Source organism: Coloeus monedula, assembly GCF_965178545.1.
Source record: "Coloeus monedula genome assembly, chromosome: Z".
Taxonomy (NCBI): domain Eukaryota; kingdom Metazoa; phylum Chordata; class Aves; order Passeriformes; family Corvidae; genus Coloeus; species Coloeus monedula.
Genome location: NC_138822.1, coordinates 13,662,348 through 13,682,463, shown reverse-complemented (window position 1 = coordinate 13,682,463; position 20,116 = coordinate 13,662,348). Strand labels below are relative to the sequence as shown.

At 36.8% G+C, this 20,116-nt stretch overlaps 1 protein-coding gene across 1 annotated transcript in view; it reads left to right on the top strand.

Annotated features, from left to right (window-relative positions):
- The window catches only part of HSD17B4 (hydroxysteroid 17-beta dehydrogenase 4), a 64,262-nt gene that overhangs the window by 26,828 nt on the left and 17,318 nt on the right, over positions 1-20,116 (top strand). The window contains exons 16-20 of the mRNA XM_082302150.1: positions 58-161; positions 2,921-2,986; positions 14,600-14,669; positions 18,590-18,696; positions 19,014-19,100. Of these exons, the coding sequence (XP_082158276.1) occupies positions 58-161; positions 2,921-2,986; positions 14,600-14,669; positions 18,590-18,696; positions 19,014-19,100 (434 nt within the window). The remainder of the gene's footprint in view (positions 1-57; positions 162-2,920; positions 2,987-14,599; positions 14,670-18,589; positions 18,697-19,013; positions 19,101-20,116) is intronic.

The window sequence follows — 20,116 nt, the reverse complement described above, 5'->3', positions numbered from 1 at the left end:
CTGTATGAAAAAGGAGATTGAACACAATATATGACCTTCCTCTTTTTTGTCTTTCAGTGAATACCTATTGTGGAAAGGAGCTGGTGTGTTATAATCAGTTCTCTTTGTTTTTTGTTGGAGCTGGAGGATTTGGTGGAAAACGAACATCAGAAAAGGCCAAGGTAAATCCACACATGTCCATATTTAAAAAAAACGACGAAACACATAAAGATTTCTGTAAGCAGTGCAAGAAAACTACTTGCTATATGAACTAGGAAGTATAAACCAGCATTTAAGCAGTGTGGCTGTGCAAACTCAGGTGGAATTTAAATACTTCTGTTCTCTGCAGAGCCTGAGTGAAAATGTACTGTTCAGGGCTTGGGAAACCAGTGGTTTCGTTTTGAGAGTAAGGGAGAAAAGTGGATTGCTAAACATTAAACAGATGAGAAACTCCTACATTGAAATACTTGAAATGGTAGAATATCCTAATGGCAAGCAGTGTTAGGGTTGAGCTTGCAGTTTCTAGAACAGATCTCTAGGTGTAGCTCTTTCTAAATCTATGTGTTTGCATAAAAGACGTTTGGAAAGCATGAAGAGGGAAAGAGAAATAGCATTATAGTTTGGAGCTGAACTTTTTTGTTTTCAGAGAGTTAGCAAGTAGCAAACAATGTCACATGAACACAGAGTGTCTCTGTCGAAATGCATGAAGTAGCTATTAGGGTACTTGACATTGTCCCCTTCAATACTGTGTTTGAGGGCAGTGTCAGCAGTGACTGCATGTTGTTATTCTGAACTAGAGGCCTGAGGCACTACAGTAATAATCAGTTGAATAGAGGGTATGTTAAACTCAGTATTTTTGAACATTTTTAATGAAATACCAAGGGTTTCATACATCTGGAATACTGTAGGTGATGTTCTTTGGGATTTTTGCATGTAAACTTACAAGTTTTTTTATTTAATTCTATATCAATTATATCAAAGTTTTATCATATATAACTGTACAAATCAGGTCCTGAAATGCCTGCTGCTTCAAAGAGCCTCTGTTTGGTATAAAAAATTTCACAGGAAATTATTGCAGACAGTATATAGAGGTCTTTGAAGGAACCCTTAATTCTTCTGTAATCAGATTTTATAAACAGTGCATGTAACAAAAGCCCTTTGAGAGTTAGGGAGAAAAATGAATTGATAAATGTTAAACAGATGAGATATTCCTACATGGAGATATTTGAAATGGTTCAAGGCTAACCTGTAATGGTGACGTCAGTGAGTCCAGTGTAGTGCTTTCGCACTTTTTAGTTAAACTTTTCACTTTAGGCAACTGCAATTTCTTCACTCTATTTAGTGAAGTATGAGAATGTTACATACATTATTTTACATTTAAAAATATGAAGAATACTGTTTCAGGCAGCTCCTTCTTGTGATAGAAAAAATCCTCCAGGTATAGTCTCATTAAGACAACACAATGATACAGCAATTTCAACAGAGGCATCTGCATGCAAGAGACCAGTTTCAAATGCTGAATTTTCCTGCTTTTTCCTTGCAAACCTTCCCATTAAAAAGAGTTTCATGCCCCTCTGTGCAAGAAGAAATGCCAAGCTGATGAGACATATGTTATAGTGTGTCTTTTTGGCACTTTACACTTCTATTGTATTTGAAAATTGTATTGCAAGTCAAGAGGAACAAATTTCCAAGGTGAGGTCTATGATGAGCAACATGGTGGTTAAGTCGTGTGTCTCTTCTTGAGTTGAGGGTTTCTTGACCTGCAGGTATAGGGCTTTCATTGATTATTCATAAATTGTCTAGTTTTAATGGCTCATTAGGTCAAGTTGAGTTTCTTTAAACCAGCTGGGACTAGATTGGCAAGCCATGCTTGTTTTGAAAGCATGTTTAGGTAATGTTCTTGTTATCAAGTGGCTTGTGTAGGTCCACTGTGATTCTCTGAAGTGACAAGAGGAGTGCTGTTATCCAGTCTTCCACCCAGGAAGTGGTCTTGCTCTGCTGTTAATATACAGGGAAGAGCCTTTTTTTTTTTTTTTTTTTTATTACACATGAAACTACACAGCACTTGGTTTCTTTTGATTTCTCATTTCTTTGGTAAAGACCTCACGCAAATTCAGATAAGTAAAATCACTACAGGTGAGAATCAGTTTGCTTCCTTTAATTTTGGAGCTTATGGCTGTTTCTTTCTGGGCTTTTTTGTTTGTTTTGAAAACTCAAGTAGAGGAGGAAAAAAGATTTCAGCTACGTTAATAGCTTGAGTTGGTTATTATGGTTTCCTTTATGTTTGTCATGATCTAGGATGTTCTCTGTCAGTCTGTTGGTAAAATTTATATCTTCAAAACTGAACTATGAAGCTGTAGATTGCACAAGGAACAGCTTTTTTGCGGTAATGTGGGGTTTAATATGCAGTATGTAATTGCAAAAAAAAAATAGTAAAAGAAAAGTGTGTAAAACAAAAAGAAGCTGGAACCTCTTAAAGGGGAAAAGTAATGCAACATAGTCCGTGGGTGAGGTAGTAAATAATTTTGTTCTTAACTGTGCCTTTAAAAGTAGTATTTTAAAAGCTTCATTTTTCTTTCTGTGTTCGAAAGCATTTTAATTTTCTGTGAGACAACTGTTTTTTCTAAGTCAATAATTCTTGCTTGAGTTGTTTTGGATAATTGGGAAGAAATGTTATCAAACTTATCAGGTGTATCATGTAACTGTAGGCAGGATCTGATGCCTCAGGATCACTATCTTTGTAAGGCTAACCTTGATAAGAGACCTTTTCTGGATGAAATATCTTTTTCTATTTTCCCATAAATGTAGAAAGGATAGGAGGAACTTTTAACAAATTGCTAAATATTGTTTCTTTTTATACATAACTGGTATAATCTGGCATTAGGTATGGATAAAAGATTTATGCTGTGAAATATTAATAATACTGTTACTTTTGCTTTAGTTAACTGCAAATCCACCCAAGAGACCTCCTGATGCTGTAATTTCTGATGTCACAACACCTGATCAGGTAAAGCTTTGTATGCTTTAGGTATGGAAATCTTTGTTTTGTTTGGAGAAAGGAGTGTTAAATGATGTTAATTAATAGTTCAGGTTTTCTGGTATACCTGAGGTATTTATATTCTTTTTTAGTTATGTTTTTGTGTGTATAGATGTATGTGTATGTATTTATAAAGCTAAAATTTTTTCTAGCTTATGACTGTGTTCAGTGTACTGTGTAAAACACTCTTTTCTTAAGACTGATGAAATTTTATAATAGTTTATCACAAATTTTGCATAGAAGGAGAAGATCAGTGTTTGTATTCTGTTTTATTTTTGAAAAAAAAAAGGTTCAGGCTTCCTGAAATTTGTGCAAAAAAGAAAACAAACCCAAAAAACTTATTTTGACTCACAGTTTTGAAAAAGTTAAATTTGTGTAGTAGGAGGAGTCAAGGGATACTTGAAATACTGACAGACACCTGTCCAGGTGTATTTCTATTTGTCCACATTCCCACTGGTTCACAGGCATCTGCTTTCCGCCAGGCAGAAAGCTGTGCAAAGAAATATGACCTCTCTCAAGGTAAACATGCAGGTGTCAGACAAACAAGAAAGGAAAGTGTGGAGCTACCAAATTGGGGACACTGAGTGGTGTTTTCAAAAGCAACTTAGTCATACCAGGTGGCTCTTCCTGATTATATATGGAGTAATTAAGTCTCATCCAGCTTATTCCTGTGCTTGGAGTCCAAGTTAGCCCTACTTCAGCTGGGAAAGAGAGCCAAGATCAGCATTTCTGATTCTGTCACTGATGTGTTAGCTGCATCCTAAAATTCACAGCATTGGTCTAGGAGGTACAGGTGTCTAATTCTCAATAGGCTTCATTGAAAATTGCCAGGGTGAGCAAGGAGCAGGAATGGTGTGGGAGTTCTTTTTTCCTGGGAGGTGGCTAAATGTAGTGGAAGGTGCTCTACAGCAGCCGACCCTTTTTTAGATGAGATACGGCATCTCTAAAGGTCCAGTATTTAAAACTATTTATTTTGAATGTTAGAAAGATTCTTCACTGCATGATTATATTGGAATTGATTTCAGGTCCATCAATTTTTACAAGATATTTGATTGCCTTGTTCATATGGTAGTTTTAGTTTCTGAGCCTTAAACCCTTATGTCCAGAATTGTTGTTGTGCGTAAAATGCTGAAAGTTCATGAGATAAAATATAGTAATGACCCTGTAACATGGAACTTGGGAAACTTTGCTACTGCAAAATTGATTCTTGGAAATAAAAGTAGCAGAGAGTAGCCACTTCATTTGTTTTTTTTTTTTAAGATCTTCTCTGACAGGTAGATATATAAAGAGAATTATTCTCCAGTTAGAGGAGATAGAGCCAGTGGACTTTGATAATCACAAGAAAGCTTATGTACCAAATTATTCAGTAGCATCTGTGTTTCAGTGATGATGACAGGAGGGGTATACAGGAGGGGGGAATGTGTAGCACTCGGGAACTTTATGGGCAGATACAGACTTTCATGTGAACGACAGCTTGGGAAAATGCTTTACATTTACCAAGACTTTACATTTGTGTGTCTCTGGAATGACACATAACTGCCCAAAATCTTCTTTAAAAAAATGGAAGCTGGCACACAAATTGATTCAAAGTTTCTGAATGTCTTGGTGTTTACATGAAAAGTGTGTTGGCAGAAATGACTGTTGGCATTCAACTGTTGGTACAGAGTATAAGAGACTGGAAGAGTCAGTTTGCAAATAGCATTTGACTTAACTTAAACGGTACAAATGTCCAGTGATAATAGTGACATTCAGTTTTTTTCTCATACCATAAATACGTGGCTAAACTGCTCTTCATAATTAGCATTTTTCCCCTTAACTTTTCATATCATGATCATGTAGCAAACCATCTGATAAATAGACTTCCATGCATATTTTAGAAATATTTACACACCTGTTTTTCACTGGAGATAATGACTGGTTACTTTGAAAGTTTATTCATTCCTAACTACTGCAGTGCTTTTTTTCCAAGAGGAAGGTCAGACCAGATGAAGTGCTGCTTAGTGAAGAGGATACTGGGAACAGAGTGCTAAATAACTGGTTTTGCCCATCCCTGTGTGTTCAGTGGAAGAGAGGGTACAGCCACCTACAGTTCCTAGAAAAATCTTTGTGCTATGTGACAATTGAGAGAACAAAGTAATCCTTTTGGTTAGTGGCATCATAGCAGGAGGTATGATATATGTTTATCCCTCTTAGATCTGCACCCATTTCTGGGAAGTTCTTTAAACTCCAGCCAGTGCTTAGGAATGAGTTGCAGTACTATGATGTAAGCTGCTTAAAGGTGAAAGTGATTAAGAAAAATTTAGAAGTATCTGATCTTCTAAAAGCCTTTAAGGCTTAAAATTGCATCTTGCTGAAGAAGGACATAAAATTTTTCTTCTGTATTTATGAGTTTTTCTGCAAAGAACCATATGACAATTTTTCCATCTTGCCCTGTAGAGATGTGTATGTGTGGTGATATTTGTGTCTTGTTCTCTTTCTATAACCTGAGCTTTGCTTTACTAGACACACTGCCATAAATCTTTTGAATAAAATAGACCTTCTGACAGAAGATCAAGACGTCTAGAGGGTGTTTGACTATTAGCCATTAGCAAGGAATGAATCATTCAATTTCGACCCTATAGGGAATGTTTAATGTAGATACAGAGCTTTCGTCCTGACGGTTTTCAAACTGGGGGCTTAAATTAATCAGTCAAACTGATTTTGCTGAATGGTTACTAATGCAATGAAAAATAACTGGCAGGGAATGACCTGTGTCTCTGGAGAATTTTGTCTACATATAGCTTTCAATCTCTTCCTAAATGTAGTGATTTCTTGGGAACTCATTTTCTGATGACACACAAGGTAAGCTGCAGTGGTTATTAAAATGGATAATACCTTAAGTAATGCAAGTCACTTTTGAGGAAGAAAACAAATAAGGTCTCTTGAATTTGTTGTGGACTTTTCTGTGGTTTATTAGAGGGTTTTTGTGTTTGTTTGCTCATGGAAAAACTCACAGCGTTCTGATATTCTACATGTTTCCTTCCAAAAAATCTTGCTCTCTTTTCAAATGTCAGAAATAATATTCAGAATGTAGTGACAACAAATAAACAGCATAACAGTAGCGCATAGAATGAAATTTTTCACAAAGTCATTTCAGTTTTACTGTTCTCTGTTTTCTCTCACCTTTTTCTGAAAGCTACTTATTTTGTTTGCTATATGGCAAAACTAAAGCTGTAGTATGTGGAGTTTGCAGGACTTTCAAGTTTTTGTTAATGTCAGCTCATCTCAATAGAACATCTAGTAATTTTACAAAATATTTGCCAGTAGAAAAATTCTCTTTGCTTGCAACCGTATCATATATTTCACTGAAGCATTCTCCCGCATTGAATTCTGACTCTGTGTGCTTGTTACTTATATTGATACAGAGAAATAGACATGACAAAAAAGTAAAGAGGACCATTTAAGCAGGCTTTGAAAAACATGGTGTCTCAGCCTGTAATGCTTTTGAACCAGCTGTGTACATGCAACTGTGACCCCTTTAAGACTCTGCAATGCAGCGTCATGTGAGCTATCGTGGGGATTTCTGCCACAGCAACTTTTCTATGCAATTTGGGTATCTCAAGCACACAGTACTTCTGTTCTGAGTCTTCCAGCATTAGGCAGTTTGGCCATTCTTTCTTTCAAGAATTTTTAAATTCTTCTTTAGAGCTGATGAAACTGAGCCTAATACTAGTCTGTTGAAGGACCTTATTTATATCCAATCATTTTTAATTTGGAAAACCATGTGTAGTGGGTTCAGTTTGTAACCGGGTGGAAACACCAATTTAGTGTAGTGGTTTGGTCCAAAATACTCATTACTGTTTATCTGCTGTGAGATAAGAATTAGGAGAAACACAAAGTGGGCACCAAACTTGAAAGAATATAAAGAAGTTTATTAACAAACCTAAAAGAAGAAAAAAAAATTATACCACCTTCAGAACTCTCCTCCTCCCCCCGCCTTCCTCCCTTCTCCCACTGACAATGTAAAAAGACAACCCTTAAGATGTTCAGTCTGTTTACCACTTCCATAATAACCTTGTTCAGTCCACTTAGAAAGAGAAGTCTCTTCTTGCTCGTGCTATGAACATATTACCACAATGAGACAGCCGCCCACTTCCAAATATTGTTCAGTCCATTTAGGAAGAGGAGTCTCTCTGCCTGCGTGTGAGTCCCTTCCCCCGACTTGCAGCTTTTCCCACAACTGCTTTCAAGGGTCCACTCTTGAAGTTTTTTGGGGTACAATTTTAAGGTTGAGCAGTTCAGAAACAAAAACAGAGGCCCTTCTCCTTCCCTGGGAGCAAAGGGTCCTCCTCATCTTCATCATTAGGACTATCTCTGGGAGCATCTCCAGGAACTGAGGTTTTCTCCTTTCCCATTTGAAGCAAAAGTCCTCATCTGGTCCATCTCTCCCTGTCCAAACTTCTCATGAAATTACAGCTGCGTCAGCATCTGCCTATCTCAGCGCAGGTGCTTTTGCTTACGAGTTGAACACTCCACCCCCCATATCTTCATGAAATTACAACAGGATACTCTGATATATCATAGCTTCACAACAGAATTTCAGCTTTAAGCATCTCCTCTCTCTCTTCCCTCAGGTTTCAGCTCTTCACAGCAGTAAAAAGGGTTAATCTCACCTCAGCCTTGCAGCCTTGCAGCTGGAATGTTGAATTTTTCTTATCGCAGTGGAGAGGGGGGAGAGCCGAGCCGCTCCGGCTGCCCACGGCAAGGCAGTGGGGGGGGTTCCATGGCTGGAACAGGTCCATGGCTCCAGGATGGCCGTGGCCTGGCCCGGCCTGGCCCAAGCAGGGCCTGGGCTGGGCCCGCTGGCCCCCACACGGGGCCTGCAGCCACCTGTGCCAGTGCCGGAAACGAGAGAGAGCTGTGGGGGGGGGTTGTTTATTCTTAAGTGTGGATCACAGAGGCGGCCACAACTTTAAGTGGCTTAAAGAATTGTCCATATTCAAACTGGCCAGCTGATAGGTTCTGTCAGGTCATAGAGGAAGCTGTAAGAAGAACATCACTTCCGAACTTAGCTTGCTAACCTATGACACCGTGACAGTGTTTTAAGTGTTACAGGTATCTAAAAAGATAAAAATTCCAAGTAAAGGTTGCAGTTTTTGTAGTCTCTATCTGCTTTGTGTGCAATGTTTAGTACAGTTTTTAAAGCAGTGCAATACAGTTTTCAGTGATGCAGGCATGGAATGGTGTGCTTGTTTCCCTCTTCTTCAGGAACTCGTTCCACGTTCAAGGAGAGAGCTGTAGGCATGAGCTGAGACAGTGTAGGAACAGTTTTCCTCTGTTATTTGTTGCAAGAACTTACGTTCTGAGAAGGAGTTATGAGAGGAAAATGATCTCATGGTTAGAGACTGGTTGAAAATGCAGTTGTTTGACAATGGATTTTCTGTACTTTGGTTGTGGGCAGTTGTCACCCAGATATCCCAAAACACTCAGACATGGGTGCTCCTGAATCAGTGACTGGTAGGACAGGATTAGATGATAAAATGTGGAAGATGAAATTTGTGAGTAGGACTAGCGGGAGGATGTCTGAGCGCAGGCTGAAATGAAATCCACAGGGTCTGTGTTCTGAGCTTGTACACTGTACATCAGAAGTGTGAGGTGCTTTAGAAAACAAGGCATTCAAATGTTGTGTTGGAGAGCTGGAATTTTTTTCTGCTGCTTACAATTACAACTTTTTTTCCTTGTAGTTTCTAATCTATAAAGCAGGGATGTTTATAAATGTTTGAGGCATTGTAATTGTACAAAGAATGTTTAAAGGAATGGTATATAGCATTGGATGGTGATTTTTCTGGATGTGATACAGTGAGCAGCATAGAAAAGAGACACATATATATATATATACATTATCTATATTATTGAATATGATTCTTTATTTATTCAGAGATTTTGAGAAAGATTCAGTAAATAATACCTAGACTAATAAAAAAAAAAAACAACTATGTAAAGCCTTCTGTTCCAGGTATAAATCTAGCACTGATTGACAGGATGTGAAAAATTGCTGGTTTTTAGTGGTTTGGGGTTTTTTTCAAACATACAGTTATCTTTCGTTTTCTCTGAAAGAGGAGAAAATAAATGGCCCCTGTCCTGTTTGAAGTAGTGTTATCAGGATCCTGTGAATAAGACTGCAAGAGTCACCTTCCCTTCCTGAGTCGTTCTCAGTCCTGCAGTCCTGCTCATACTGCACCTACCTGAGTTTAGGTTTTCACTGTGTCAAACTCAGTTAAAATTACAGTTCTCAATGTAACTGGAAAGAACTGTGAAGACAATTATGCAGAAATCTAGCTTGTTGTAAAAGGGTGGACTTTACAATAAAAACTTATTAAAAAGAATTCTTGGAATGAAAGAGAGGCGTGGGAAGCATTTAATGAATGCTTAAGGCATTATTAAGCTAAAATCTTCTGTGAAATGTTTTCTGTCTGTTTCCAGCAGGTCCATTATTATGAGGCTTTGCTTTATGTCTGAGGATAGTGTGATAAGACCCTTACAAGCTTCTGTGTGGTTGGAATGTGAATCCTTACCTGTGGAAGGCCATCTTTTGTTCTACAGTCTTCATATGTGTTTTAATCCTAAGCGTATGTAAATATTTGTGGTTTTAGAGAACATAGGGAATGATGAGGAAAGAAACAGGAAGACCCAACAGATTAATAGCTGGCTTTGAGCCTGGTGTCAGTGGCAGAATTTTGGCTTTTTTGATCATGGGTCAGTTTGCACAACAGCAGGCTTGCTGTCAACACATGGGGTACACCTGTCTCAAAGGGGTAAAAGTGCTTTTGCACAGGAGTTAACAGGGCTCATTAAACGAGTTTTAAACTAGATTTGAAGGGGGAACAGGGTAAAACTAGTGTGACTAGAGATAAGCACGAAGGCAACATGTCAGTATTTGAGGGAAGGTGTGCTGGTGAGGTCCTTTAGTCTGCTGTCTCAGTGGAGATGGAATCTGTGTGTCAGCAGAGACAGAAGAGTTACTGATGTGTTAGAGAACATGGAAACACTTGAGAGCATAATGTAGAAATTAGGTTTTCTCCCCCACAAAAAGGTGGTGGGATTAGTAGCCCAGCTGAAGTGCATCTACACCAATGCACGGGACATGGGCAACAAACGGTAGAAACTGGAAGACATTGTGCAACAGGGAGTGGTATGACATAGTTGCCATCAAAATATGGTTGTAGAACAAATTCTGGTTTCTATCCTGTTCTGTCCAGACTGTAGTACAGCATTGCCTGAAAGTGTGTAAATTTAAGTGAACTTCAGGAAATAGCACAAAAGAGCCTCCTCCTGAGACATTCAGGTGATTTTTTATCTATTTGTAGCATAAATAATTTGTTTTGTGATAGAGCAAATGATGTTATGCAGGTTCACAAATATGGAAAGAATGACAGAAAGAAAAGTACTAAATAACAAAGGATGATACAAGCCAAACAAAGGGATGTGAAACCTTTGCTAGGATTTGATAAACCTTTTAACGTTTGTTTAGAAGTTCCAGTGTACAAAGATGGTACTTTCAGAACCATTGTGTAGTCACTAATGGTAATTACTTTGAAAGTTTGTTACATGTTATGATACTAATGTCAAGGTTTATATAACCCCCAGTCCTCTGTGTTTATTCCTGTTGGGAAGATCAGGATATAATTTTTTTAATCATGGAAATTTGACAAATAGTTGAGGCCTTGGACTATGGTAGAATTTTGTGTGCTAAGGTGATAAAAGAAGAGAAGGTACTAGTCTGGTAGTCAATTTGTTTAAACAAGATGGTCTTCCTTACCAACTTTATTACCTCCCCTTATCTATGCATATCTTAGTAAAGGCTATTAAAAATTGTTATTCCATTTGAAGTTCCCCAAAATGAAGTGATTTGTCCTTTTTAATTAAGAGAGGCATTGCTAAGGGAAAGGCTTTTTGTATATTTGCTCTGCTACTGAAAAATTACTAATGTTTTGTGAAGTCTCTGTCAGAATATGTAAGTTGATACTAAATTTGAGAAATGCTTGATATGGACAAACAGAAAGTACATAAATAGTGTGGGGTGGGGAGGTTTTATGTGCAGTGAATTACTTAAGTACTGTGCTAAATTTGAGCCCTTGAAGCATCAACACTTCCAGTTTAACTGGAAATTTTCACTGTTCTTAATGTGAATGAGAGCTCACTGGCACATGCAGAGGCGATTGCTGCTGTTTTTTCTTCACGAGTTGGCTTGACTACTTTTTAAGCTGTATAGTATAAATAAAGTATAAATACATATGTGTCCATGTCCATACATGTATTCATATATACACACATATACTTGGTAAGATGAGCTCTTGGGTAGAGCTATTTTTCTACCCAGTTAGAAGGGAAAATACATGGATGGTTGGCTTCCTTTTTCATTAGCTTTACCACTGACCTTTATTACAATCTGCAGGAAGACTAAAAAACTGGCACAGACAGGTTTGATATCGCCTTTTCTTTTGTAGTCTGGCAGAACTCCTAAATTGTTAGGAAATGAGACTTGACAGTTTGTGCTATTAACTGGAGAACAATTTAACCATATTATGACTGACTTCAATCTAATGCTCCACATAAATGAATTCTTGTAATCCTCTAAGGATGCATCTTTGGTTGGTTGGGTGGGTTTTTCCTTCCCACGCCACCCCCCTTCCCCCGAATGCTATCACTTGTGAAATGTCCTTATTGGAGGAAAATAGGAAGTAGAGCTAATAAGGCTTTAAAACAGTTAGTTTCATGTTGACTGTAGTTTATATAATGAAGATTTGCCAAAGATCATGGTAAAAGAAATTTCTTGGCAGACCTGGTTTGGCTGCACTGGATCTGAAAAAATCTACTGTAACTGTTTTATTCAGTACTGCCTGTGTGCTTTTTGATTGTGATCAGTGCCACTGTAGTTATTGAAAATATAGACAGACAAGTATCATTTCCCAGATTCATATTTAACTTCTAGTTAAATACATTGACCACATTTAATTCTCTGAACACAGTTGTTTTCTGTTACATTTGTTTTGTTAGCAAAGTTTGTGAACAAATTTGTTAGCAAATACTTGTTAAGAAATATTTTTTACTACAGTAATTTTGAAAAGCATTTGGTAAAGGTATTGTCTCCCAAGTAGTGCTTATTATAACTCTAAATAAATGGCTAGTTCTTATTACATCTTTAGTAAGCAACAGCTGCATAGCTAGATTTAAGTTGGGTTTTGGGCTTAACACAGAAATTTGTCTTCTTTTTATGATACATAAATTGAATTTTCCAGTACTGCAACTAAATGTTATTTAGCTAGAACTAAAATTTATTACAACAGCTCTTTTGTGAAAATAGCTTCCTGACAGTTTTTGTAAAAACCCAAATTAATTGAAGAATGAAAGACCCTAGGATTTTAATTTAGCTAAGAAATTCTTTAATAATTTAATATCTGCCATTTTTTTCTAATTCTTGAGTGGCGATTTGCTGTTAGATTTTAGACTCTTTTGAAAGAAAAATTTAGTAATGAAGGGGGATAACCTACTTCATAGAATTCTGTTGAAGAATTCTCTTTAGATTGTCAGTTTTAAATTTACTTGTTTGAAAAGAAGCTATGAGTCCCTTACTAAAAATCTCTTTCATAGGGATCTAACTTTGATATATTCAGCAAATTACTTGCCCTCTCTTTGGTCCTTTTTAGAATGTCAAACGACCCAAGTGAACTTCAGTCTTACACTAACATGAAATTTCCAGTCTTCACTATTTTCTTAATAAATTATAGGATTAATTAGAAGGTAATTAAAAAAGAAAAAAGACATTATAATAAATACACCTTTTTGGCAAAAGTAAAATTACAGTTAGAAATTTGAGATCCACTGATGTTATCCTACTGATACTTTTTTTTCTCCAAAAGGAAAAGTGTTTCAAAGCAGTAAACAGATATGTAAACAGCCATGGAGGAGTATTAGCTTACTGTTTGCCTTTCTAAGATTTGCATGCTTAAGGTATGGTGGAGTTTAGGATTTTCTTCTTGTTTTTAATGCGTGGTTCCAACTCTTACAGAGAGCAGTGATGAGCTCTTTACATTCCGCCTTAACTGAGGCTCAAAAAAATTGCTGTATTGCTGCAAGTTGCTATGAGAAGTAAGAGAAAGGTAGAGCTTGGTGTTAAAGCTGTAGTTAGGGGGAGAAATGACCCGAATATTAACAGATTAAAAAATAAAACAGATGGATTATGGTTTAAAATTGTAATTAGAGTTCAAAACCTCTCTAGTTACACTGTCTGCTTCAGACTCGGTGGAAAAACAGCGTTAGACATATACTGGAAAATTCTTCCTTTCGGGAATCTTTTTTTTTTTTCATTCTTCCCTTTGAGAAATCTGCTATCTTTCTTTCCTCCAAACAGAATTTAGTGCAGTTTACCCTCATTTGGATAAATGCAACCATTTTTTGTAGTCCTAGTTCAAAATGCTGGGAAAAAATATTTACTGACAAAGGGTTCCAGAGGCCAAGAATGTGCTTGACTAAAATACAATTTGTTTTCAGTTTAAAAGCTTTTTTCAATTAAATCCATGTTCAATTTGTATATGTCATCATAACTAAGCTGCTAAATTCTTGGAATCTTCATTAGTTAATGTGATGTACTGATTTTCTCTGTACTTCCGGGAAATTTTTACTAGAGAGTTCTCCGCTATAATTTAGTCACTGGATTTCACTGTAATCTGTTGACCAGAGAAAAAGGTTTTATTTCAGAAATATGCTCAGGTTGGCTTGTGATCTCTCATAAGATGGTCTGCTGGCTGTTCTGCATGTACAGCAAATACAAGATTTGATAATGAAAACGCTAAAGCTACGCAGGGACAGAAACCTGAAGTACAGTAGCCATATTCTTCATAGTTTCTCAGGTTTATTCACATTCACAGTATATAAAAAACACTAAATCTCTACTTTGTAGTAATGTATTTCTCTACTTTGTAGTAATGAAAGAGAATATTTTACATGAAGCAGAAGTCTTCTAGAAAGTTTGTGGTGTTACTTTGGGGTTTGTTTGTTTTTGATACTGGAATCAGCTGCCCATGAATCTGCTGTAAGAGAAGTGTATCACAATTTAAAAGGAAAAAAAAATTAAGGATATTTCTGATCTCTCTAAGATGAATCTGTTGTTGGAAAAACATGATTGTGTGTGTGTGTTATTAAAAAAAGTCATATATATACTTCTGTTTTACATTGTGGATAAATTTTTCAAGGAAAACTCTCTTTAAAATTAGACTTCAAGCTGAAGAACTCGTGAACAAATTCTAGAAAATGCATTGCTTCACTGTTGCCGAATTTTAGGTGGATCTGTATTTCAGCCAAGTAGGTTATTTCTTCCTCCCATTAAGCACTTGCATTATTTTCCTATGGACTAAGACCACACATTTCCCTAGAGCTTTGACAATTTGCTGTACAGTAGTAATTATTTCCATTTTACCTGCTTTGTTGTAGAGTATATAATGAGTAAAATAGATTGTGATACATTTCTTAATCTGTCATGAATTTCCAGGTGACTCCTGCTTGTTCTGACTCCTGCTTGTTCTGACTCCTTCTTTGTTTCTGTAGGCTGCCTTATATCGTCTGAGTGGGGATTGGAATCCTTTACATCTGGATCCAAGTTTTGCTGCTCTTGGAGGTGAGCTGAGGGAGATACCATTGTGTTCATATTTGGATGAAGGATAATGTAAATGTATTTTTAATCTATTTTTCACTATGTACATATTTAACAACCTGGAAAAAGCAGTGCTTGTTTTATAGCTGTTCTCAGAGTCACCATTAAATATCTTCAAAGTTCTGTGTGACACTTCAGTCTGAAGCATTGCTTCTTGTAGCTAGAAATGGGGAATGGTGCTTGGACTTCACTTAAAGTGGAAAAATACTTTCTACCTATTTTCCTTTAGATCTTGTTTATTGTCACTATCCTATTTTTACAATGTCTGTTTCACAAGCAGAAATAATTGACTATCAAAGCTTCTGAAGGAATCCCATAAATTCTATGATGTATAGTTCTTTCCATTGAAATAATTTTGAGATTATGTGGTCTCAGTGGAGCTCTTTGTTCTTCAGTGTAATCTCAATCCCAGTAAATCCAGGAGGGCAGGAGAGAGGGAGCTTGTTAGCACTTCTTTCCTATAAAATTGCTTAACTGCACCTCTTGCTAGTGTATTAGCTTGTTCATTTGCATAATTCAACATGCCAAAGCACCAGATCAGAGGCTGCACAAATTCTTGAAGAGATCTAATAACTGAAAAAGGGTGTTTTCATAACATCCTGTTGTAAAGTTACTTTTTCAGACTTCTTTTCAGGCCTTGCAAGCAGTAGAGTGTGATTATTCCACACAGACAGCAATTTGATTTACTTAAGAATGGTGTCATCATAAACATTACATGAAACTACTAATCTGTAATAATTAGTCAGCAGTTTTCTGGTGAATTTCTTTTTAATATGCAAGTATCACTGGATGGTGTTGTTACCAAGATAAATAGAGCAGAGCTATGCTTCCTTGTTCAGATCACGCTTAACATATTCTGGCAAATTATCTCCTTTCATAAATGCATACTAATTGTTTTGTATAAATCTACGTAAATTTGTGTTCCTAAGTAATGATTGTCAAATATTAGAGTCCATGAAGAGATTTCCCTGGTTTGTTAAACCATTCTGTTTGTTAATGATGTTGGTTTGTTAATGATGGTGATGGAGGTGAAAAATACATGTTTATAATTGAAAACCCAGTGTTTTGAGTAATAATGATAATACTTTAAAAAACTTACAAAAGAAGAGGAGTAGAAATCTTCTACCTGCTCACACAAAGAGCACTGGCACTTAGGGAGAATGAAATTAACTCTGTAGATGAGGTGTCCCTTTGCGTAACACAAAACTGGTGCACTGGATTTTGGAACTATGATAGTACCCTACCTATACTAAATGCAAGTACAGTCAAAGAAGATATGACTGTAGAGGTATTCCATGATTTTTTGTTTTTTCTAGGTATGCGAATGCTTTTTTTCTTTGGGCATATTCACACACCTTCTTGTCATGTAACAATCTCTGTGAACGTTCTTTTACTGGCTCTCACCAGTGTGCACTGGAAGCAAGCATTCAGCATAATGCATTCAGGTCATTCCAGGAATATTGTTAAGACTTCCCATGGGTAATGTTTCAGAAGACATATATGACATGAAAACACCTGTTTATATTCCTGTGCCTTAATTCCTGTATCTTGTATTTCCAGATACTCAAAGTGAAAGCAACATTTATTTTGGTTTTGTTTTAGTCTAGATACAAAATAACTTGAATAACTTACGGAATTTTTCTTTGAGTATGCATTAGTTTTATAAAGAAAATACTGGGAAAATAGAACTGGATATATTTGGCTGTTTCTGAATTCTGAATAGAGTGGTTGGTTTCTGATTCTTGCATGGTGTATTGAACTGAGTTATTAAAGAGCTAGATGTCACTACAACATTCTGAATGAGAGATACTGAAAACTGATTATGTAACAAGAGTGCAGTAATCAGTTTTAAAATTGACTGCATGGTAGCTTTGTGCTTTCAGAACAGTGCCCATTGTACACAAAGGAGAGTGCTGTTAAAAGTGTGCATACTCAAATATTTTATGGGAAAGAAATGACAGAATGATCAGGCTAGAATACTTATAGTGAGGAAACAGACTCATATTCCTTTAAACCTGTCCTTCTGTTGTGTCTTCTAACCTAATGTGTCAGATTTTCTCTTTCTCACCTGTAATCCTGCTACCCTTGTCTTTCCTTTGGTCTCAGAATTCCCATCTTTTCCAGCATTGAGTCTTCCATGGCTTAACTTCAGCTTGCAACTAATAACCACACAGCCACTTGCTCATTCTCCTTCCCTCCCCTTTTTTCCCTTCACTTCTCTTTCCTCCCCCACTCCCAGTGGGATGGAGAGTTGGAGAGGAAAAAAGGTAAAAGTTTTGGGTTGAGATAAGAACACTTCAATAACTGAAACAAAGGAAAATATTATAATACTAATGTTGCTGCTACTACTTCAAATAATAATAGAAATGACAGACAAAAAGTGAGGAATAAAACCCAAGAGAAACAAGTGCACAACACAATTCCTCACCACCTGCTGACCTACGCACAACCCATCCCCGAGCCATGATCAGTGGTTCCTGGACAGCTTCCCCCAGTTTATATCCTGGACATGAGGTTCTATGATAGAGAATATCCTTTTGGCCAGTTCAGGTCACCAATCCCAGTTATGCTCCCTCACAGCTTCTTGTGTATCTGCTTGGTGGCAGATCATAGGACACTGAAGAGTGTTTTGCCTATGTTAGGCACTATTTAGCAACAGCTAAAACATCATTGTATTATCAACATTACTGTCGCACTAAATTCAAAGCACAGCACTGTATGGGCTACTAGAGAAGAAAATTCATTATCCCAGCCAAAGCTAGGATGGACTCCTTGTGGTTTTTTTATCTCTGTCTTGATGGTGGTTTCTTTTCTTCTTCATCTTCCATTTCTCTGCAGGCTAGACTTTCTCCTGTCTCCTCTTTTTATTTTGTTTGGTTGGTTTTGCTTTTTTTTTTCCTCCCAGCTGTTGTCCCTTGGGAGAACATTTTGTGCTGTGTAGGTGCTATGAGAAGTTGTTTAGAGCTCAAGAAAAACAGACTCTGGCACACAAGAGTAGCAGATGAGTTCTGGGCAAAGCAACTAGTTTCAGTGCCAAACCTGGACAGATCTGTCTGGATTCCATGGTCTGTTGCAAGTGTGATCAATTACTGTTTACCTGCCTTGTCAGGTCAGAACAACCTGTTAAAGGAGTAAGAATATACAAGCAGCATCTTTATAACTTAACTTTTGCACTTTAGCAAATCTGAGGCCAGTTGTCAAAGGTTTATTTTGTCAGATTTTGGCAGTACTGCTTGTGTGTCATAGATGCAACACAAATATAGAGCTTATCCTCTGCCAAGGTTGAGCTCCTGCTTCAAAGCATAGGAGTGTGAGGAAACTTGACAAAAATGTTAATATAAGAGAAACAGAAAAACACTGCAAATTTTCCTTCTTTTTAAAATTCCTAAATAAAGATAAATTAATTCTGAAGTGGGCATTATATTAGAAGACTTCAACCAACCATGAATAGGAATTCAAAACAGGAAATATGAAATAATCTTAGTATTGCTACTTTTTAATGATTACAATACCTCTTACCCTTGATATACATACTTTCATGTAACTGCTTGTCTAGTGTGCCTATGCCCGTGTACTAAAACAGACAATCTCCTTATTTTTCCTTTTTTCACTTCTACAGACAGGGACTAATTCTACTTGTGAGTCTCACAGAGCAAAGGCAGTGCTAAGAGTGCAAGTTGTCAGCAAGCACTTTCCTTTGTCCAAAAGTAGAGGAAACAATAAATAGTGACAGACACTTTTTCAGTGAGATAAATTAGGTTAAAAAGAAAAAGGATTAAGAACACTAACGTAGAAAAATACTATGAATAAAGTACAGATATTAATAGAAGCTGCATTCAAAGTCCTAATATTAAAAAACGCTAAAATGTTATTATTTTAAATAGGGTTTAAGAAGCCTATACTTCATGGACTATGTACCTTTGGGTTTGCTGCAAGGAACGTTTTGAAGCAGTTTGCAGATAATGATGTGAACAGATTCAAGGCAATCAAGGTCTGTTTGTTCATTCTTTGCAGTTAATTTTCTTGATTTTTTTTCTGGTTTTAGTCCCAAAAGAAATCTTCAGTGTGGGGGAAGTCTTACATGATATCTTAACTGCCAGAATTGCTTTTACTTATGGCTTCATGCATTTTAATGCCTCTGTCCTGTATGTTTACTTAAATATTTAGGCTTTCTACGTTGATAGTTGACTTAATTTTTCTCTTTACTTTTTATCATTTCATTAGGGCCTTTGTGTTTAAGCTTACATATGACACACAAATCTTTTCGCAACCCCACCTTTTTTTTTTTCTTTTTTTTTTTGTTTTTAGGTTCGCTTTGCAAAACCAGTCTATCCGGGGCAAACTTTGCAAACAGAAATGTGGAAGGAAGGAAATAGAATCCATTTTCAGACCAAGGTCAGAACAATCTCTTCATTGTGGGCTCCAGAGAAAGATGTATTGGTTAAAAAACTGGGGATATGAGGGGGAGCAAGGAAAGATGACTCATTAAGCACACCATTGGCAAAGACTTTGTAAAGAGATGAAGTAAATAGAATGAAATAGTCTTACTTACTTTATGGTGTCACTAAGATTCTAATAGAAGTACCATTATAATCATAGGACTTAATACCCTCATATTAAATGAGGAATCTTTCCATTCTGTTGCATTTTTTGTGTTTGTCCACTGGGGAAGAGCAAAAAGCAGTCATCCTCAAGTCATCATAGTGTGTACTTGTTTTCTGGAGTTACTCATAACTTTTTGTATACATCTTTTTGTTTTGTTTTGTTTTACATTTATTTATCTTAATCGATTGCTGACAGTTTATGCAGGTAAATGTGCTACAGATTTAGCTTAGATTGAGTTAAACTTAAGCTGCAGCTACACAGAGCAACTTCCTGAAAATGGAAATTTCATAGCAGTTGGACATAGTAACTACAATAAAACAGAGTTTACACTCTTATAAAATATGGGTTTGCATTATTCTATTTTCTTTGTTCTTGCTATTAGCATTTTATGTGGGTATCCTGTAATCTTCACCTCCATGTCATAGGCTACTTAGTGGGAGCTAAGGGCAAAACTCCAGGTAAAGGGCAAAAACTAAATGTTCATCACTCCTGTAGCATTGTATGACATTGTCACTTTCTTAACCTATGGTTTGATACTGGTATTTATCAATATTTGCTTTGGCCTGTGCAGTGCAATTTATATTGCTTTTCTGGCCAAAGTTTTGCAGCCTCATCTCTGAAAAATTGTAGCCAGCTGTTGATTAGTGAGTAGGGCAGCAAGTACAGTTGCACCTGCAGGGAGGATTGGGCAGGCAAACTCCAACAAGGAGCGTCATCATAGGAGCAGAGGATTGCTGTTTCCACAGGAATACAGCTTTCTGGGATATAAATTGACTGAAGGAGGCAGATTATGTTTGCAGACCTCA